This window comes from Geospiza fortis, unplaced genomic scaffold (genome assembly GCF_000277835.1).
Source record: "Geospiza fortis unplaced genomic scaffold, GeoFor_1.0 scaffold382, whole genome shotgun sequence".
Classification (NCBI taxonomy): Eukaryota; Metazoa; Chordata; class Aves; order Passeriformes; family Thraupidae; genus Geospiza; species Geospiza fortis.
Window position 1 is genome coordinate 553,062 of NW_005054583.1, and position 22,845 is coordinate 575,906.

At 42.2% G+C, this 22,845-nt stretch overlaps 1 protein-coding gene across 1 annotated transcript in view; it reads right to left on the reverse strand.

The window, feature by feature from the left end:
* Window positions 1-22,845, reverse strand: part of LOC102045269 (collagen alpha-1(XXII) chain-like) — a 99,983-nt gene that overhangs the window by 71,665 nt on the left and 5,473 nt on the right. Inside the window, exons 3-7 of the mRNA XM_031064351.1 lie at window positions 19,021-19,056; window positions 17,600-17,629; window positions 16,653-16,706; window positions 15,691-15,744; window positions 8,540-8,593 (exon numbers count right to left, since the gene is read on the reverse strand). Of these exons, the coding sequence (XP_030920211.1) occupies window positions 8,540-8,593; window positions 15,691-15,744; window positions 16,653-16,706; window positions 17,600-17,629; window positions 19,021-19,056 (228 nt within the window). The remainder of the gene's footprint in view (window positions 1-8,539; window positions 8,594-15,690; window positions 15,745-16,652; window positions 16,707-17,599; window positions 17,630-19,020; window positions 19,057-22,845) is intronic.

The window sequence follows — 22,845 nt, forward strand, 5'->3', positions numbered from 1 at the left end:
TCAATGGCCACCTGGTTTAAAGAGGGATCTATTTTTATACATCAAGGAAATTGTTAGATTTGTCTTCCTATGAGAGATTTGTTTCCAGCCTTGAGAAATCTTAGTATGTTGTTTGAGATACAAAGGTGTTTGTTACTTCCAGCTTCCCCTGCAGACAAGACAGGATTTCTCCTATGCTCAGAATGAAATGTGTTCATGTATTTTCTGGATCAGGATCTCATCAGTGTGAGAAACAAAGAGTGTGAGAAATGGGTATGTGAGCTGAAGTTTTACCTTGGATGCCTCCTTCTATCTTTCTAACATGACAATCTCACTAATTTTCAGTTTTCAACATAAGGGGACTTGTGTTGTGATTCTATTTAAAAAAACAACAAACCACCCCACCCAAGACCTCTGTAAAGATTTGAAACTGAGCAACTGATACAAGACAGAAAATGGCCAGACAGCATTTTCCCTGTCATCACTGATTTTAAGGAATTACAAGTCATAGATCAATAGTAGCATTTCTTTTTAATTAAAAATGTAGATGATGAGAAGAAAATGGTGTAAAAAAAGTGAGGAGAAGGATCCATTTGAGGCATGGTTTGGCAGAGATGGCAGATAAGTGATCTTATAAAATACACTCACAAACTTCAGCCAGGAGCTAAGACAGTCTCTCACCAATAGATGGGGCAAAGAGACCAGAAAAGGAAACTGCAGCTGCACTTGCTTCACTGCAACACAGAACAGACATGGAGTTCTCCTGTCAACAGCACTCTCACTCGTAGAGTGCCTCAAATGTGAATGCAGGAAAACATTTCAAAAAGATGTGCCTTCAGATGCACTGATGCTGATGATTTAATTCCTAGAGAGTCCTGCAGGGGATCCTGCAGTTAAAGATTCTATACCCATCAGAAGACACCTGGTGAAGACTTTCCTTCACTTAAAAAGGCTTCACCATTCAAGGAAAGACTCAACAGTCCAAATACGCCCAGCACAAGAGAATATACTACACACAGACACAACTGTGTGCAGCCACAGCTGGATGGAGCAAACACACACCAAGGGCATGAAAATTCTGCTTGGCCCTGCTCCACATCCACAAGGCACTGCTGGGAGGCCCTACAGAAGGTATGGGCTCCAAGAGGGAGGGGCTTCCATGAGGAATGGGGGGAGCACAGGGAAAAAAGGTAAAACTTTAGAAAAACTACAAACTTATTCAGATTACACTGTGTAAATTTACCTTTGCAGACTTTCCTTGACAATTCCATCAGTTTCTTCCTAATAACTCAATTTTGTTCTCTCTCTGTCTGTAAGTGAACTGTCTCCCACCAGGAAACACACCCTTCCTAGCCCTGCACCAGGGAACTTCTATGAGGAGGTGAAAGCCTGGACCCAGCCTCAGCCCAAGCAATCCCAGGTATGTTCTGTTACCCTGCACAGCAAATTAGCAGGGGTCAATCTGATCGAAAAGCAAAGTCTTACTCCGGCATCTGTCAGCAACCAGTATAATCCCTAAAATGTGAAGTGCTACATCTTCCTCATCCCAGCAACTCTTGGTATTCTCACTATCAAAGACAATTTCTGTTTACTCTCTTAAACTTTCCATATGCTAGACCACAATAACCTTATGCAACCATAAGTCCTGAAATTGAATCCCACTGATCTGATCCTTTTCCTAAATTGACACTAATAATTCAATTTCATTGTCCTCCAACAGATAATTACTCAGGATATCATGCCCAAACTGGTTTACAGGTAGCCTCACTATGTGTTGTACCAACAAATGCTACAACCACTAATGGGAAGCTCCCCTGATAAAATCTTCTCTGAGGTGGACACAGAAAGAACAGTTTTATGGAATGGCCAGCATTATCCCTTGGAGATGCACAGGGTGCTGGCAGCCTGCTCCAGCTGACTGCACACAGCAGTCATTGATTGTCCTACTGGGTTTCCTGCTTTCTGCAGCCTGGGCTACAGCAAGTGATGGGATAAAGTGAAATAAAATGGCAGAAATACATCACAAATATATTTTATAGAGCACTCCCTTTTGCTACTGTGCAGAGAATTTCTGTTTCACTTGTATATCAACATCTCATATTGTAGCCCTTCTCCTGATTTCTGAATATAATCTAGAGCAAGTCATATTTTTTTAAATATTAGAATTCACCAAACTGACAGAATCTATTTATGTTTTAAAAAACCCAACATGATAAAACTACAGCAACAGGACTGTGTGTAATGTTTACCCCAAAAAATCTCACACCATCTGTTTTCTTTGCTTCCATTTTTAAGTGAATCCAAATTAAAGCACCTGATTTATGCAACCACCTTTTTCAAAGATGATTTGATAAATTCTACAGATGAGAGTCCCTATCCCAAATCCAGGGCACAGTGTTGTCCAGTGTTAAAACCCTGAACCAGAAGAAAATAATCACAGGGTGTTTTTTTTCCTGTCTGGTAAACACTCTGACATGTGGTTTGTAAGTGTTGAAGCAAGAAGTGATACATGCAAACTAGATTTTAGAACAGATCAACACAAACTCACTTTGGAAAACAAATGCAAAACATGGAATTTTTTAATAAAACGTTTAGACCAGAATATTTTCAAACTGCTGTTCTGAAACAAAAATATTTCAAGTGTTCATTAAAATCTGGAATCTAAATATTGTGTAGATGCATCTGTGTTTTGGGATGGGATCTTTAAAAACATTGTGGAGGGTGGATTTTTTTCAGGCTTGTGTTTCATCCAGCCTCATTCCTTAGTCAATGTATTGCAGTGATAGTGCTCAGGAAAGAAATCTGACACTGTTCATACTGGAGACACAGCTGTATCTGTCCTCTAGAATTCACTCTCCAGTGCTCTCCTCTTCCACCTTGCTGGAAGATGGGCTGGGGATTTTAAGATTTAGGTTGTGGACTCCCTAAGGAGGCTCTGAGAAGGAACAGAAACTTTTGTCTGTGACTCCATCAGTAGGCAGCTGGGCCTAAATCTCTTTTCCATAAAAGAAGGGATTATTAAGTAAGTCTTAAAGGGAGGTGAATAAATGACATTCCACAATGAAAACTGAAGTCTGATGGCTTTCCCAGACACCTGAAGGCAAAGCCTAAACAGACATCTTATCTGTGTATTATTCCATGCTGTTGTCTGGATTCTCTTACACTATGACAAAGGTTTAAGTAAGCCCTTAATTAACCAATATTAAAACAGTTTCTGGTCCGGGCTGTTAATGCAGTGTAGCACCTCACAAACAAGAAGGGACACACAGGAGCATTCTGTCTGCTGCCAAAATGACAGCAAAATGAGTAACCGAGGCACTGACAGCCTTTCCCCTTCCACTCTCTCTTCCTGTCTCCAAAGACATTCCCCACAATTTCACCTCTTAGAAAGACCCCACAGACCCTTCCTGTTGCCTTTGTGCTGTCTTTCCTTTATTTACATTCACTTCCCATCAGAAATGAAGCTGTTGCAGCCAGTTTTGTGGAGCAGCCCATGTGTCTCACTATGTTCTTTGCTACTCCAGAGCTCCACTTCTCCTCCATGGCATCTGACTGGATTCCTGGATCAGCTCCTCAAATCCGCTTTTCATTTCTCACCCAGCCACTTACTGCTGTGAATTGGAATTATACAATCAGAGAATCATTGTGGTTGAAAAAGACCTCTAAGCCCCTCGAGTCCAACCATCAGCTCAGGGCTGCCACAGCCACTGCCAAACCACATCCCTAAGTGCCACTTCTTTTAAATAGCTCCAGGGACAGCAATTTACCATTTCCCTGGGCAGCCTGATCCAGTGCTTGACCATCCTTTCAGTGAAGAAAATTTTCCTTATATCCAATCTAAAATGGAAATTATTACTGAGATATTTTCTGCAATGCTGCATTAGAGCACCGTGTTTCTCTCTCTGCTTAATTCCTGCCTTACAAATCAATACAAAGGTAAGAGAATTTATAAAAAAAGCTGCTGCTGATGACACTAAAAATCAAAAGCCTGAAGAGCCAACAGATGTGAGCATTTGTCTACAATATATGTCCTGTAGTCAGCATCAGTGACAGTGCCATAATTCATACACGGATCCAGTCCCCAGTCACTTCATCAAGTGGCATTGGAACTGGAGTACCAACATTAAATTTAAAATAAAAGTTCTGTCAACAAAAAATTCTCCGAACTGTCTTTGCAGCTCTTTAAAAGTACAGAATAAAGTTGACTTTGTACATAGCAGTCTTTCTAGGAGAGTTTCCTGCTTCCAGTGAAAGGAAGTGTTTGTTTAATTTAATCACTTAGTGTAAGCTATGGACATGATCTCTTTTGTCTACAGAGGAAGATTTATTTCCCTATGTGTTTGCTTGGAGTTGGTTTACTGAGTCAGTGCAGCAAATGAGAAAAAACAACTAAAAAACCTCCTTTAATATCTTTTGTTTCAGCACTATTAGCAATCTTCACAGGTGAAGACTTTTTTAATTTATTTTTTAAAGGTATAGATCTTATTAAAGATTGCTCTGAGCAATATCTTCCAATTCCAAGCAGCACTGGCAAAGTTTGAATTCAATCTGAGCTTTGCAGCTGGGGCCCACATCCTTTTCTTACCTTTTGCAGTATTAACTTGCATTATAAAAAGGACATTAAGGACACTGTGTGTTTCAGAGAAGATCATTTATTTCCTGAATTACTTTAGAAAAGCTGGGCTTGAGCTCACACCCTACAGACAAGTCTATACTAATTACATCACTGCCAGCCAGGACCATAACAGGTACAGCTTGTACTGGTCTCCCTCTCAGGTCTGACTTACACCACCAGGTTATCTAGCACAAGGCAAGCCTCAGTAACAGCCCAGAGGTGTTGCAAGGCAGAGCTATGGCACTTTTATTTAAATCTCAAAGACTTTTAATGTGTTTTGCTGTCTCCCAGGTGGCCAGCAAGCACCCACACAGCTCAGAGAGCCTCAACAGTGGCTCAGTGGCCCATTTGTAGGTGCTTGTTTTAAAAGAGCTTCAGGATCCACTGGTGATATTAATAGGATCTTCAGCAACAGGAGGAGGCACCTGTATCCCCATTCTTAACCCAAAAAGTGCTTGCATTTGGAGCCAAACCCCAGCCCTGGTAACTCAGTGATACAGCTCAGAGTGCCTGAGACAACTATTTCAGCTTAAAGTTCTTTACAGAAATGCTCATTTTTCAGTCTGCATTTGAACACCCTACTGCAATAAAAGCTGGGCCTATGATTAAGTTTCCTGGACACAAAAATAGTACAAATAAATGATAACAACACTAACACATTATTAAGTTCAGGTGTCTGTGTCCTTGCTGCCAGAAAATTGCTCAAGTCCAGACGGGAAAAAATATCCAGAATTTTTATTCCATGGCTTAATGATGTTGCAAGATGCACCATTTATAAATATGACTGGAAAATAAATGCTCATTTTTAAAGGTGCTGGTCAGAAAACATGAAACAAATAAGCAGATAGACAGGTTCACCACCACAGCTGATTTGGAAGGAAAAATAAATATTTTAAATATTTTTATATTTTAATTTGGTTTGAGTTGGTGTGTGCAAAGAGAGACAAAGCTACCCTATTGCCACAAAACATCCCCAGTCTAGCAGGGAAGTTGCCTCCTAGACACTGCTTCAGGGCCTGAGAAATAATCTCTCAAATGATCCTTGAGACTTGGACTGACTCATCTCACCTGCAGTTCATCACTGGACCACAGAATCACAGAATATCCTGAGCTGGAAGGGACCCACAAGAGCAGCCCTTAAGTCAGTTCCCTTGCACAGCTGCTTGATCTGTGGCTTCTCAATTGGACTGAACATGACAGCAATGATTTTCCCCGGCAAAGCCCAATAATACCTTCAGAAGATCTTTCCTGTGTCTTTCAGCAACAATGAGCTTTCTAAAGGCTCTCCTGTATCAACCCCTTCCTCCTGTCCATACAGGTATCAATGTGGGGAATCAGGTCAGGAAACATAAATTTAAAATTGCAGAGGAAAAGACTATTTTTGTGTTCTGATCTAGTTTATGTACAGCCAACTCAAATCAGTTGTCCCTCAACACCACCAGGACAGCACAGGAACAGCTGACACAGGCTTCCATACATAATTTGAATGAATATCCATGTAACTACAGTATAAGAAAACCACTTTTCTTCCTGGGCATTTTTGGGGCATAGTCTAATTAAGTAAAAAAAAAAAAAAAAAATAAAAGAAAATGCTGATAAAATGTTTTAAAAATCTAATGTCACAAAAAGTGCTGTTAAGCTGAATAGTTTTGTCACAAAGTGAATGTAAGCATTTTCATTCAAAAGAAACATTGAAATCTGCAGCAATATGTCTAGAACAGAGTGCCACTGCAGGAATAGGAACAATATTTTACCTTTCATGCAGTTAGCTTGGAGGAAGAGTCAATTTAAGTATTCCTTGATGGGGCAAGCATTTTGTGCAGTTTTAATTAACATAAAATTTGCTAACATTATTTAGCTTGTGCAAAAAGGAAAATTACTTAATCCTATGTCAGCAATTTTCACAGATACATTTATAAAATTGCTAACACATGCATATATCTTAAATTTGCAGGGAAATTGAGCTAAGTAAGTGTGACATTGTTTGGATGGATACTGTCAGGTATCTTAAAAATAATACATGGATAAAAAATCTTCCTCCAAAGTGAAGGAAAATAAGAAAAAACAACACAAAATAAAACTAAAAAACCCCCAACAACCAACCAAGCTAAGAAAAATAACACAACAAAAGCAGGGTGTTGGACTCAACAATTCAAGAATTCAAGAAGCATTCTTGTATGCTCTAGGAATAGGAAGGGATTCTTGGAGTGTCCTGTGAAGGGTCACAAGTTGGATTTGATGATCCTTATGAGATCTTTCAAACTCAGAATATTCTACGATTCTAAAATCTTTTAAGTCCATTAGAAACACTGTTTTCATTCTTGCAGCCTGCTGCTGAAATACTTGCAGATTAGATACTGTACCAAAAGTAAAGTCTTAAAATATGAAAAGCAGTATCAAGTGGTGTTTTGCAGGGCACAGTTCCCTGCTGGACACAAGGGATTTCACCTGCATGGGGCCTCAACCCCTTGGATAACCTTCCCAGTATTCTCCACAGACAGGTGATCAGCTCTTTACAAAACTCATGTCACACAAACCACTTCTAGATCATTCCTCCTGCTTTCAAGGGCATAAATTGCCAGAACAAATAACTGAACAATCAGTATGTGCTGTCTAGCAGTGTGATTCCTTCTCCCTCAGGGAAATCCCAGGGCCCTCCTTTGGAGACACCACAGAGTTTACAACCCACCAGGGCAGACAGAAAAGACTTCCTCACAGAATTCTGCTTAACACTGACCCATCCCAGTTCCTTTCCCCGTAGGTCCCAACTTCCCCATGTCTCTCCTTTGTCCGTTCCCTCATTGGTTGTGGTATCCTTGGTGGCCAGCCCCATTTTCCCTGAAAGCCAATGCCCTTTGCCCTGCCCTTTGTACCGCCCCCGTGCCCTCCCCTACTTAACCTTGTGCAGAGCACATGGTCTTGTCTCTCGTCTCTGGTTTCCCTTCAGTATGCTGAAATATACCTGACTAGAACTGGCCATGTAAAACGCCTTTCGGCCTCTCTTTGCTGAGCTAGCCATGATGAGTGTGGTGTGTGTGGACTTGACTGCTTTCCCTGAGTGCTTACCCAAGCAGCTTTTCCACAGGAGATGCTTATTGGGGAATCAGTAGCAGCAACCACCATCTAAACCACACTCTGCTAGAGCAGTTGCAGTACATCAGCAACATCTGTAGCAATGGAAGCTCATAATTCTTCCCCAAACTTTAGCAGTTATTGCAACACAATCTTAAAGCCAAAGTTCAGTTTGTTAATTTACTATTGAAAGGGAAACAAATGAAATGCTCAGTTTTATTCTGAGCGGTCAGCTCAATGTGAGGTTGCACCTCTCCTGCTTTAGGACATTCCCATGGATTTTTTTTTTTTTTAATTGCAGGGGTGACCCTACAAAGTGATTCAGGTCTGCTGAATTTGTCTCTGAAGTTAACAAGAAACTATGTCAGAGGTGTCAGTGTTATAACACAGGGCCAAAAGGGCTGATCCGTGGTGGAGCTGAATCCTCTCTGATGATTCTTAACATAAACCCTTCTGTGTTGTCCTTATGATGCTATGGTGCAATTTGGAGCTCTAATTTGCCAAAAGCTTTAAACAGAAAGCGTTAAGGGGTCATTAACTTAAGAAATATCCCCCTTCCTCACTCAGCACAAATCAGTGATTTGCCTCTGGGATGATGCTGCTCTAAGCACAAGCAATGGGGAAATCCCATACAACGGCTGTCCTGGTTTCAAGATGCTGAAAAACTCTGGAAGGTAAATGAAATTGCTGTCAGACAAACATCTCTCAATCTCAACAAGATAAATTATTTGCATCTTAAAAGGAGAAACATGAACTTCAAATACAGAATAAAGAGGAAGATCACACATGCTGCATTGTGTGGTTCCATGTCCTCTGTTGGCACCAAATCTGGTTTTACACATATTATAGGAAAAGGAAGAAATCATCGCTTACCTGAGGGCCAATCAGACCATTGATTCCTGGGAATCCTGGTTCTCCCTTTTTGCCCTGCATGTTCAACAGAGGAGCACATATTAGAGAGCAGACCAAAGACTGCTATTGATTTTCCAAAGCCTTTCACCACCAAACTGGTAAATCAATGTAATGTGGGTACACAAAACACAAAAACTAAAAATTAAGACAACAGACACCTTTTGGAAATGAAACCCCAGTTGTCTTTTAAAATCCTGTATCTCCCAAATGGTGACAATAGCTGTAAAGTTGAGAGCTGTTCTCACATACATTGTGGCATCTCCTACTCTTTGCAATCCCACCTGGCTTCCCCTTACAGAGGGGTAAGGAAGTCACAGTGCTGAGATGCAGCCAAGGGAAGTGCCAAGTGTGAACATGGGCTGAGAGGTAAAGCAATGTTCCTCTGGTCCCTTGCTTTGTGCATTAAAAAATAAAATAATTGAGAAATCTCATGCGTGGTTGAATAGAAAAGATCCGCAATCTCTAAGCTGGGAAACAGGAATCCATGAGGCATTTCTAGGTAAATGTGGCATTAGCACCAAAAGGCAGACCTCATGGACTCCTCTGCAAATAAAAAATAATCCCTTCAAAGGAACCAGAGAACTCTACTGGTGCAAGGCAAGGAGAAGACAAGAGCTGGAGTACAACCCTGAGACAAGATCACCTGTATGGATGATGGACCTCTGTGTTCTCATGGGTTTGATCTCAAATAATTCAAAAGGAAAAAATCCGACATGAGAAAAATGAGGAAGAAAGGATGGAGTAAGCACTGGAGTTAAGGCAGAGATTGGATTTGTTTCTTAACCCAACAAGTGACTTGCTGTGTTACTTTAGGTAAGTCATATATTTTATAAAAATCATCTCTTCTTCCTTTATACGTAACCGACACTGAATCATAAATATTTCTAAGGCTGTTAGTAATATAGTGGGAGGGTACAAGAGGAGTCATGTAAATATCTGAGAGACAGACTTTTCCCTCCTTCATTTCTACTTCTCATCCAGACTGATTTTCTTTTTAGAAGGAAAATATAATTAACAAAGTTTAATGTCCCTGATAATGTGAAGGGTCAAATATAAAATTTTCTCTTTATTTTTCTTCATTGAAAGATGTGCAGAAACAGCATCTATTAACAGCAGTTTTTTGCTGACCTAAATTAATGAAAAATCTAAACCATCAAAAACAAAACAAGTTTTCATTATGTTTTCCTCAGCTGTGACTGAGATTTATTATCTGATGTGTCAGAATCAGTTATTTTAATTATTTTTCTCATTAAAAAATCCCCAGCAACTCTCCACCCTAAAACAATGAAAATCAGCATTCATATACAGAAGAATTTAAGAAGAGTATTAAAGGAGTGATTATAGGATCCTCAGGTATCAGGAGAAATTTGTAATCATTTGCAGGACTCAATATCAATAAAAATTTGAATTATATACTCCAGCACACCCACTATTCACAAATGTTCCTTCTACTTTTCCAACATCCATAATTTCTTTTCTTGTCAAAGCCAACAAGATCTCATTTTTAATTTGAAGGACTCATGTCACCACATGATTTAACATATGTTTTCTAGTTAAAGATGATCATTTTGCCCACTGCCAAGGTGACCATGCAAATGGCACTGTTAAAATACTCATTTAAATATGAATAAAGCATACAGGATGTGGTGTGGGGGGCCAGACACAGGAGATGAGCCGCCTCCAGCTTCCTGTCCATGTGGGAGCTCCATGCCAAGGTGGCTACTTCCAGAGTTACAACACTGAGGCCAGAAGAGAGAATCACAGAATCATGGAATCACAGCATGGGTCAGGTTGGAAGGCACCACAGCAGGTCATCTGGTCCAACCTCCCTGCTCAGGCAGGACCATCCCCAGAGCACAGGCACAGGATTGTGTCCAGACAGTTCTGAAATATCTCCAGTGAGGGAGACTCCAGTGCTCTGTCACTTCACAGTAAAGAAGTTCTTCCTCATAGTCAGGTGGAACTTCTTGGGCATTAGTTCCTGCCTGTTCCTCTTGTCCCACTGCTGGGCACCCAAGCAGAGCCTGGTCCCTGCTCTGAACCCTCCCTGCAGGCACTGACAGACAGGGATGAGGTCCCCCCTCAGTCATCACTTCTGCAGGCTGAACAGGCCCAGCTGTTTTCCTCAGAAGAGAGATGCTGCAGTGTCCTCTGAGGCTTGGTCCCAGGAACAGAGGTGGATTTGGCACCAGGCACATAGGAAGCATCCTCAACTGTGTCCATCAAAACAACACAGTGTTACTGATGCCTTTATGTCCCACCAACCAACTGTTCTGTCTCCAGAAGAGATGCAAGAGGAGCTGTTTATGCTTTCCTTGGGTATAATGTTGAGAAGCTTCAGGTCTTTTTAAAACATTAAGAAATTTCTTACAGCAACATATAATTATACAGACAGAGAGAGACTTCCTATTGTGAAGGGGGCTTGTGGGCTACTCTGAGGTTAGCTGAAATCCAGCTACAGCAGACTTGCTCCAAAGCATTATAGTTTGTCTGTAAAGGACAAAAATACTTGCTGGGAGAAATTATACCTATGAGAGCAAAACTCAGTGAAATGTCACACTGCCTAATAGTATGACAGAGAAACCCAAAAATTATGCTCTGTTACCTACAGTAGGAATCAGGTAAGATTGTGTATCTTTTGACAATATGAAATATATCCTATTTGCCTTTATCAGCAATTTGAACAAAAGCACAGTTAAAAATGTATGTTTTGTTGGAAATTCGTGTATTTACCTCACTGACAATTACAGTTTCACTCTGGATTTAGTCTATGACATCAATTCCTTCTCGTTTTTTTTTTTTCTGTTAACTTGCCTACAGTTTGATTTCTGCATAGCTGAACTTTGCCAGGGCAGGCAAAGTCATCTGAACATTTCAAATACTCACAAATAAATGTGAACACAACCATCCATCAAAACGATATCTTCTATACAGAAGACAGGAAATCAAGGAAAAATGTCATTTCCACTCTGCTGGAGGGGAAATTCTGAAAGGTACCTCAGCCCAAGACTGTTTCCCATCTTGCTGTCCAATACCCAAAACACAGATATGTTTTCTTAGCATGTTTTTCTCTGAGGTTTGGCCCAGGAATACAGGTGGATTTGGTACAAAGTACGCAGATAACATCTTGAATTGTAAATAAATATGACTGCTAGCATAAATGCCAATTTTGTTTCCCCTGTAAGCTGGATGGGATACTAGGATTACCAATTTTATCTGGTCTCTTTACCTCTGCAATACTAGAGAAACCAGAAGAAATCCAGCAATGTTAATCAATGTTTGAGCTCCCTGAAGGCTCCAGCCTTTTGCAGTCTCCATATGCATTAGATGACACAGGTAAATTTTGAAGTGAGAGCATCTTGGTAGCTTAAGGATGAAAATACCACCAGGGTTGGCTAGCTCATGAGTGGTTATTGGGGCAGCTGTGGCAAAGTAAAGGGTTACAAGGACTTCTGGACATTGAGAGAGACTGCACCTTGTGACTGGCTCCTTCCAAAAAGCCTACTTAATTTTCTAGGCAAACTTAGTCTCCTCTCTCCTGGATTATTTATCCATTTCACCCTGGAATTAAGTCAGCTCTCTCCATTCCTTGGATTCTGGGAGCCTAAGGTGATTCAAATCCAGGGCAGTTCACACACAGAGAAGTAAGAGTTAAAATAGTGTTGACTTCCAAATTCAAGTTGTGACTGGCCTGAACAGGAAAATCATATGCAACAATCCACTCAGGTGAGAGATGGGTCAAGAATGGAAAGTCAAATACCTGTATTTCTTCCACCATCAAACACAGGAAGAACTCAGCAGCCCTCCACGGATTTGTTAACATTTTATCTCCCAGGACAGCTGAGAGGGACAAACCTTTCCTGCATTGACAAGTGATCTGGACACTGCTCCTCTGGGTGGAAAGTGCACCCTGAACCCAGGAGTTCCCAGTTTAAACTTTTATTATTATTTATTATTATTATTACTTATCTGCCTGACTTATGTACATTGAGTCTTAAACATGGAGAAGTACATTCATTAAATGTTACTATATTATAAATATATTTTACATTAATTTTCTTTTCATAAATTTTTTCTTCTTACCCCAAGAGACTCCTGTATTATTTTTTGTTTTGTACTGATTGTACCTTGAACTTGGACAGATCTTATCAATGTAACTTTATAAAACTAAGCTGCAGTCCAGCACATCACACTCAAAATGGTCTAAACAGCTCCTGCCTCATGACTGCTGCAGGATAAATGTTTTCTCTTGGTCTCTTTCTGATATTTCAATCACTTGAATGAAATTGTAGCATTTAAAAAAGAGGCAAATTCTTGAAATCCAAATTATTGAGAACACTTAAGAAGAACCCTATGTTTAGTCTGTACTGGACACAGATCTGCATGGTTTCCAGGAGCATGTCATAAGCCTGCACCTTTTGTACACATCAAGAAAAAAATTTGGTTTTATTTCAAACAAATATTTCAGTAGATCAGGTATCAAAGACTTAAGAGCAGAACCAAAGCACTTCAATTTTCTTCAATTTGACAGAAGAAAAAGAATCACAGGAAGAGGGAAGAAAACCACAAAACCACCCTAAAAGTGAGAGCAGATTCTCAGAGTTCTTCTTTTTCAGGCAGTTTTAATAAAATCAGGACAGTATTGTCTGTCACTCAAAGGTCTTGCAGGTCACATGAGAATAGCAGAGCATTTTTCTTCACACAGTATGCTCCTGATGTGAGGGTATCATTGTCAAAATGCAGACATCAGCTGCCAGGCACTTTTGACTAATAAAATGAACACAATGCAGTTGCTTGGTTCAGGTTGGAATTGTTACCTCCTGCCCCCAGATGGGATCTGTGTAGATCCACCAAGCCCAGTACTTTGATTCATCTCATGAATTCAGTCATTGAATAATGGCCTTTAATTAAAAAAATATATCTATTCATCTAAGATGCTTGGTGACTAATAAAGACCCTTAGGAGAAGTCTAACTAGCTAGACACAACAGAGTCTAGGGAAAAATTCAAAGATGGAACAGATCAAATGACATCTGTAATCAAATGATCATTAACAGGAGCATTTTCTGTCCTGTTGCAAATCCTGACAGATCACTGTCCTTTACCCAGCTAATATGCTCTATTAATCTTATTCAAGAAACAATGTTTCACAGCAGGCTTTAAAACCAGGATAATTCCTAACTTACCAACTTAGGGGCAAAGCACTGCAGAGTTATTTGCTAAAGTGATATTTTCCAACATTTTGGAAATTACAAGAAAGCAAGTAAGTGCCCTTTTCCACTGAGGCACTGACTAAAGGCTGCTTGCACTATCTTTAGGAAGATTCCTAAAATTCATGCTTACAGGCTAAATTTAACAGCACAGAATCCAATGGACACTCTGTAGAAAGCCTCTTAGCAAGGTATATATTTTTCCCTGTACTGTTGTTTGCTCATACCCTCCCGTGCTCACAGGCTCTCACACAGGCTGATGACAGCCCTGGTGCTGACTCAAAGCACTGCAGGCAAACCCTATGATCTTCTTTAAGGGGTGAACTCCTTATAAAGTCTCTGTGGCTACTTAAAAAAAATGACCCATTAAACAGCAGTACTGACACCCAAATGACTGCCTCCAAAACTGCTAAGCAGGTATCTCACTTCCACTCTTATCTGTCGACTCCCTTGAGGGCAAAGAGGCCCTGAAGAGAGACCTTGACAAATGGACTGGACAATCACCAATTGTATGGTGGGCAGTCACCAATTGTATGGTGATTGGTGTGAATCCATCGTTTCAGATCCTGCACCTGGGATGGGGCAACCCTGGATGTACAGACAGACTGGGGAATAAGGCTGGAAAGCAGCTGTGGGATGGGACTTAGGGGTCCTGGTAAGTGGAAAGTTGGATTCAGCAGGGCTCTGGCAGCCAGGAGGGTCAACTCTGTCCTGGGGGTGGTCAGGCACAGCATCACCAGCCTGGCAAGGGAGGGGATTATCCTGCTCTGCTCTGCTCTACGGTGGCCTCACCTTGAGTCCTGGGGGCAGTTTTGGGTGCCACAATATAAGAAACATAAAAAGGTATTAGGGAGTGTCCAGAGGAGGGCAATGAGAATGGCCTTATGAGGAGTGACTGAGGACACTTGGTCTGTTTAGCCTGGAGAAGAGGAGACTGAGGAGAGACCTCCTTGCAGTTACAGCTTCTTTTGAGGGGAAGAGGAGGGGCAGGTACAGATCTCTTCTGGTGGCCAGTGACAGGACTTGAGGAAACAGCATGAAGCTGAATTGGGGAAGATTTAGGCTGGATATCAGGAAAAGGTTTTTCACACAGAGTGTGGCTGAGCACTGGAACAAGCTCCCCAGGGCAGTGATTACAGCACCAAGCCTGCCGGAGTTCAAGAAGCATTTGAACAATTCTCTCAGGAACCTGGTGGGATTCTTGGGGCTCCTTTGTGCAGGGCTGGGATTTGGACTTGATGATCCTGCTCGGTGCCTTCCAACTCAGGATATTCTGATTCTGTGTTGTTTCATGAGATGTTCTTCATATGAACAGGCTCAAGCAAGGAGAAGCAGGTTCAGAGTATGATTGTAATAATATCAGGCCCACTATGAATTTTAGCAAAATATGTGAAGATATAATTCTATGTAAAAAAAAATCCCAAGATTTTTTCATATATAGGAAAACTAAGCTTCTGGCAGAGAGTGGTACACCAGCTACCATTTTTGGGGGCCCTCTTTTTGAGTACAGACCAAACAGAACAGAAAATAATAAGTATTGCAAGAATATTTATGCTCATTTGACTTCTATGACAACAGAATTTCTCTGAAATTTCAGACTGACCACATTAGTAGTGGTTCTGCACACTCAGAGTCATATCAAGCAACCTCTTAGCAGTAATGAGCAGATACAAATACAGGAGAGCACATGGCAAGAAAGAACCTACGCTGCATTCAACCTGTCAACTCCAAGAGGTACTGAAAGCTCCTGGACAATGAATAAGGAATATGGGAAACTATCTCAGCCTCAGGATTCTTATATAAGTAGAAAAGTATATTTAAGGTGGGTGAAAGTAGCAAACCTTATTGAACAAAGCTGTCCCAAGCCTCCTGAGACTCAGATAAAACAAAAGAAGCAACTTACCCTTTGACCTGGCAAACCAGGGACTCCAGGCTTGCCTTCTAGACCAGGCTCTCCCTTGAAAATTGAGAAGATTTAGAAAGTTAACAGAATAAGGAAAAACTAGTGAACTATATATGATTTCCTAGCTGTTTTATGCTACCATTACTGCATGGCTACCTACACAACTCTTACCTGATGATTATGTTGTCCTGTGAGCAGAAGAGAATGAGTAAACAAGATAAAGTGACAATGCCCTGATTAAATACAGAGCACACAACTATATTTAAATTACATAATTCAAACTAGATTTACCTAAGCAACACACCTTCATAATGCCATCAATTTTACAAAAGCCAATCAACAGTGAAGCACAACAAGCAATTCAAAAGAGAGGAAACACAGAGTGTTTACAAATGAGGCAGCAGTGACAGTCTGAACTGAGACATCCTGCAGAGCTGGGTCATAAAATATAACTAGAATAGGCTGCAATTTAAGTCAGAATAAGAATGTTGGCATGTACAAACTGTTGTAAAAATTGTGTTGAAATATAAACACACATACTCAATTCTTAGTTTTCATCCAGAAAGTATTTCAGCCACGACCTTGTGGCATAATGCCAACCCCTTTGACAACAACTACTCCCTGACCTTCATGACATGACAGCTCACAAATTATCAGTCAGTGCCTCTCTGAGATGTGCTGAATGCCCATACAGCTCTTCAGGACATTAGAAATAGAAAAATGATCAGGTTCTGCATGAAAACAGCCTTAAGGCAAAGTCTGCCCATGTCCTGGTTGTCACTTCCCCGTGTTCAGACAGGACATCCACAGCACGACACCTCCTCTCAGCAATGAAGAAAACTGGAGGCTGTGGGCACTATTTAAATATTTTAGAGCCTGAATAATCTATAAGATTTTCATATGCCTCACTCCAGCCTGAGTTTCAGCTTCTGAAATTGCAAGTAGTGAGAGAAACAACTTACTGGAGGTCCAGGAAGTCCAGGGTGGCCTTGTGGTCCTCGTGGCCCAGGCGTTCCCTACAGGAATGTTTGGGGTTTTTTTAAAAAGTGTTAAAGTATCTTTATGAAAATGTGCATGGGCATATTAGACATGTTGTCTGTCTTTACAGGACTTATACCACCACTTTCCCAACAAGTCCTGAAGAACCAGTGCAGAGACCAGCTGTTTTTCTCATTAATCTCTGGCTACTCAAATTATCAGCGCTCACTAGGCTGCAGACAGACTGATCCACCCACACTCGACAGGCACTTATCCATATCTGGTTCTCTGTTTTTCAAAGGTAGTGACTCTACTGAAGAGGCTGGGATATCCTGGATATTCTACTAGAACACTCTGGGTTGGGGTGTGGTAGTGGAGAAGAATAGTTTTTGCATAAGCAGCTTCCACCAGCATTTCCCCCAAGCCTACAGAGCTCTGAAGGGCTTTAAAGTATCATTTACATGATGTATACAATTGTATTAAGTAACAGCTAAATGCAAATTACAGATCCACCAACAAAAAATCAAAATTTAAATATATATATATTTTATACATAGGACTAACAGACTGACACAATGGGTATGTCCCCCCTATTTGAGTGCCCAGGTTCAGAGACAAACTAGGCATAAAATTCAAATACAGGTTAACATTGATGTTAATACATCACTGTCCTTAGATAATTGCATAGCTGACTCTACAATTCATACTTCTCATTGATGTAAGATTCACATCTGAAAATGACATTGCCCTTTTTCCTTTCTTCATTATTTTCTCCACTGTAAATAGGAAAATTTATTTCTTGATGTCCTGATAATGCTTCCATCCACCTTCCCTTTAAAGTACTATTTTACAGCAAAATCTAACCTAACAGGCAACAGAATTACATTCAAATATCCTTGCAATGAAAGAAGAGATATTGAATCTCTCTTACTTCCTCTCCTTTTAGGCCTTCAGTATGTACCTGCAATAGAAATACAGAGTCATAAAGGATGGAAAGAGTAAATACAAGGCAGAAGGTGCCAGAGGTATCATGGGCCCCCACAGGGTATTTTTCTGCCCTTGCTGTTCCTTCAAGTTGCATGATAACTCCTACAGCTCCTCAAATCCTGCTGCAGGCTGGGAGATGCTTTCTATTTAAAGAGCTCAGACTAACCAAGGTTTTCTCTCACCTGTGAAGTTATTTGGGTGGCTGTATAAACAGTAAGAACTTAATTAATTATCTCATTATATAAATAAGGTAGTAAATTCCCCAGATCTTGTTTTACTCTAAATCACAAAGATCTGTTGAGAGCAGGAGGAATCACATAACAAGCAGACTGGCTGGGAATATGCCCCATCAGTTAAACTCATTTTCAGATGTTATACACATCTTTCAAAACTTCTTGGTAATTGCTGTCCCATCATTAATGTCACATTTGAACAGGACAGCAAAATGTTCTTACCCAAACAGCCTGTTTTTTTTCATAGTTTTCTAATTCCTTTACTTTCTACCACGTTCTGAGTAAGGGAATGGTCTGCTGACTTTCCCACCACTTTCCCAGGATCACCAGGGAGCCTTTTTTTTTTTTTTTTTTTTAAGTGAAAGGGATACTACCTTACCACTTTTTTACCAGCCCATACTGAACTCAGTTCTAGACCTCTCCTCTGCATACTTAGTGGTAAATCTTTCTCCTTCACTCAGAGATAACCTCTTCATATAGACAATACTAGTCTCTGGACATCCTTACATCCCTGCCAGAGATGTCTCTGGCATCAGTGAAGGCACTGCTGAAGGCAGAGGGATGCACAAAGGATGTTAATCCAGTGCCACAATAAACTCCACTCTTCTTTTTTCTGTTTAATTTTTTCATGAGTGCTTTCCTGATTTCAGCACATCAAGTTGTCATAAAATTCCACCAATAAGCTAAGGAAAGATCATTCCCTCTCATCAGAAACTGCCTTTTTCTTCTCCAGCCCCAACTCTTACACTTAGTCCATATCAAAGACACTCAGCTACTTAATACTGAAAGTTCATTTGCTTCTATAACTTGCCCAGGCTCTATGTACCAAAGGCCACTTGGAATCAACAACTGTCAGAAACCACACAGTCTTGTCACAGTATTGCTCTGTCTCATGCACTTGAGGCAATGCTTTCTTTCCTTGCCTCAAGTCCTGGTCTTCACACTTCACAATCTCCCAGAATTGTGGCAGAGCATCTCCTCAATGGAACCTGTCACATGCCTTCTTCAAAAATCTTCGCTTTTTAAAACTTCTTTAAAAAAAAGTATTTAAGAACATCTGTCAGTGAGATCCTCCCAACCTGCATTTCTCCTTCTCATGCAATAATGGGAAAAGATAAAAAAAAATTCTTACTGAAGTGCCAGGCAATCCTGGAAGTCCTGGCTCACCCTGCAGGGAAACAAGAAAGAAATGAAAAAACATACATAGAACACAACATGACACAATACAAAACATTGCAAAGTAAAAGCAACATCCTGAGCATATTTTCTAACTGTTATTGTACATTCTTATTTTCAATAACCATCTCATAATTAATAGATCTGGACATATGATCTCAATTAACTCTGTTTTCTCTGCTTTGCAGATGAACACATGCAGAAACTGGTTGTGGACTGTGTTACTGTGATGTTTTACATACATTTTAATGACATTCAGTGACTTAAAATGAATGATGCATTGGATGCACAATAGCATTAGATTTGTGCTTCAAAAAAATCTTGTGTTTGCTCTGTACACTTACCACACAAACTGTTTGATGCTTAGATCCCTAAGACCCCCAAGGAGATGGATATTAAGGAGGTCAAAACACTTTTATTTGTTAGTAACCAAAACAACTGGAAAAAAAAGTGAGAAATGGTTCCACTTTCCCCTAGTCATTTTCTACAGCAATTCATGCCATACTGGTTGTGGAACACAGGGATGCTACACCCTCTTCCCATGATTTATTGCCATCTAGGCTATCAATTTGTTCCAGTTCATTTTTCTCCAGCAATGTCCACCATTCATTATGCTTCAAGATTGTGCATACAGAAGGTTTATCCTTTACTTTAGGCACAGACTGGTGTTACATTTATCACATAGCTTCCCTCCCTCCACATTCTATTTATTCATTACTCATGTAGGTCTCTGAATGACCCAGCATATATTTCATATATTTTCTCCTAAGTTCAATTACTCTTTGTTATTTATTCAGAGCATCACAGAATGGTTTGGGCTGGAAGGGATCTTAAAGATAGAATCACTGAAACATTAAGGTTGAAAAGACTTCCAAGGCCATTGAGCTTAACCTTTGACTGAACACCACCATGGCAGCAAGACCAGAGCACTCACTGAGTGCCACATCCAGTTATTCACTGAACACTTCCAGAGATGTTGACTCCACCACCTCCCTGGGCAGAACATTGCAATGCCTGACAAACCTTTCAGCCAACAAATTCTTCCTGCTGTCACACATCAATGTTCCTTGGCATAGCTTGAGGCCATTTTCTCTTGTCCTGTCGCTGGTTGTGTGGGAATAGAGACCAATCCCAACCTGGCTACAGCCACTTGCCAGGGAGTTGTAAAGAGCTGTAAGGTCCCCCCTGAGTCTTCTTTTCACCAGAATACACCCAGCTCCCACAGCAGCTCTTCATAGGACTCATCTTTTAGAACCTTCATCAACTGTACTGCCCTTCTCTGGCAACACTCTTGGCACCTCAACCCCTTTCTTTTCATGAGGTGCCCAGAACCGAATGAAGATTTCTACCCAGTGCCCAGCACAGAGGGACAGTCACTGCCCTGGTCCTGCTGGCCACACTAGTGCTGACACAGAAGGCCAGAAGGCCACCAGCCTCCTTGCCCACCTGGGTACATGCTGGGTCATGGTCAGCCTCCATCAGCCAGCACCTCCAGGGCCTTTCCCACTGGGCAGATTTCCAGCCACTCTGCCCCAGCCTGGGGCACTGCAGGGGCTTGCTGCAACACAAGGGCAGGACCCAGGCCTGGCTCTTCTTGAAACTCATCTTGCTGGCCTCACACCATCCATCCAGCCTGTGAACATCCCCTCAACAGAGCCTTCCTACCCTCCAGTACATTGACAATCGCACCCAACTTGGTGTCACCACAAATTTACTGCTGAGGGTACCCTCAGTGCCCTTATCCACATCAGAAGGTCAGACACTGAACAGGATTGGGCCCAGGGGACACCACAAGTGACCAAAAACCACCTGAATGTGGCACCATTCACAACCACTCTCTGGGCCCAGCAATCCTGACAATTCTTAATCCAGCCAAGAGTGCCCCTGCCCAAGCCCTGGGCTGATGGCTTTTCAGGACAGTGCTGTGTGAGATGGAGTCAAAGGTTTTGCTCAAGCCCAGGCAGACTTCATGCACAGCTTTTCCCTCAGGACTGAGACAGGTAATTTGCTCCTCAAAGGACATCATAGTGCTCAGGCAGGACCTGTGTTTCCTAAACCCACACTGGCTGGGCCTGATCCCTCAGTCATCCTCTCTGGGCCTTGTGATCCCCCTCATGATGATCTGCTCCAGACCCGTGCCTTGGCTGACAGGACTGGAGTTCCCTCAATGTCCCTGCAGTCCTTCTTGGGCATGGTTATCACGCTGGCACCTCCAGCCATGTGGGACCTCACAACTGGCCAGGACTGATAATAAAGGATGGAGAGTGGCTTAACGAGATCTTCTGCCAGCTCCATCAGCAAACTTAAGTGACTCCCAGCCAATCCCACAGACTTGTCAGTGTCTCAGTGGCTCTTTAGGTCACCAATGACTTCCAACAGGATTACAGGGGCTCTTATCTCCTCCTCAACCCCATCTGCTGGCTCAGGGAGCTGCTTGTCCTCTGAAGAATTGACCTGCCTGTACAAGACTGAGGCATATTCCCACCCCACACCCAATAAAGAATGGAGATTTTCCTTGGCCCTACTTTGTTGTTGATTTTTGTAAACAAACACTTTTAATTGTCTTTTACAGTAGTGGCCAGATGAAGTGCTAACAGAGCTTTTGCCTTCCTGATTATCTTTTGACGTGAGGTGGGGGCCAAAGGTGGAGGCTGGGTGGGAAAAGCAGGGCACAGGGCTTCTTTAGGGATGTTTAAGAGAGAAACAAGTAAGTTAAGAGAGCAGTAAAGTAAGTTAAGAGAGCAGCAGATCATTGGGAGAAGAAAAAGCATAGCCAAAGTAGAAGGGTAAAGGCCTAAACAAGACCTTTGTGACAAGTGGTGTCTACATGTCAACACCTTTGTCTACAATGGGTGTCTCCAGGACTCTTGGACAGGGGCATGTCCATGGAAATTACCAGGCCTCTGAGACAAGGGGTGGACATACCCACCAGGCCTTGGTGACCCCCGGTTGTATAGTGCCCAGAGAGCTCTTGTAGGGCCAAACCCCTTATGTTGGCACTATCAGGAGAGCAGCTCTCTGAGGAGGCAGCAGCTCCTCGGGCGGAAGCAGCTCCTCAGGAGGAGGCAGCTCTCCTGAGTGATCTTGTCCAGTGCTCATCAGAGCACTGCAAAGATATCCAAGAGAAAGGAAGCGAATGCCCACTGCCAGTCCTGTGAGGGGCAGCCGCTGCTGTCCAAGCAGTGACAGGCGGGGGACATTGTGCCCATAGAGCTGCCCCCAACGCTTGCCTCCTCCTGCTTCCCACAGGTGCCCCAGAAGCTGCCACAGGCAGCAGCAGAGTTCACGTGGGTGACCGTCACACCCCTCCTCTGGGACAGACCAGTCCCAGACTGGTCACGTCATTGAGACCAATAGGACTCGGATCCCAGGAGGACAGCCTGGAGGGAGGGCACTCACTGGCCCTCAGTGGCACAGTCACATGGCCAAAAAGATTGTCCGTGTCAGACTTGACGTCTCTCCACAGCCCTCCATTGACAGTGACACCTCCGTGCCTGCTCAGCCCTCAGCTGCCAAGAGCAGCCTCAGCACGGATCAAGCTTCCTCCTCTGCCAGCAAGCCCCAGCAGCCCCTGGGTCTTCTCCCAGAGGCAGAGCACGGTCTCCAGGTCTCGTAGCCAGCAGCCACCGAGACCTAGTGCCACCTTCTCCATGGGGCACTGTGGCTGCTTATGGGGCCAGGGAAACACCTTCCCTGGACTGCTCAGCTGAAAGGCTCTGGCGAGGGTCAGCAGCAAGGCAGGGCCATCGCCTGCCACCCCTGCGACGGGCAGGGGGCACGC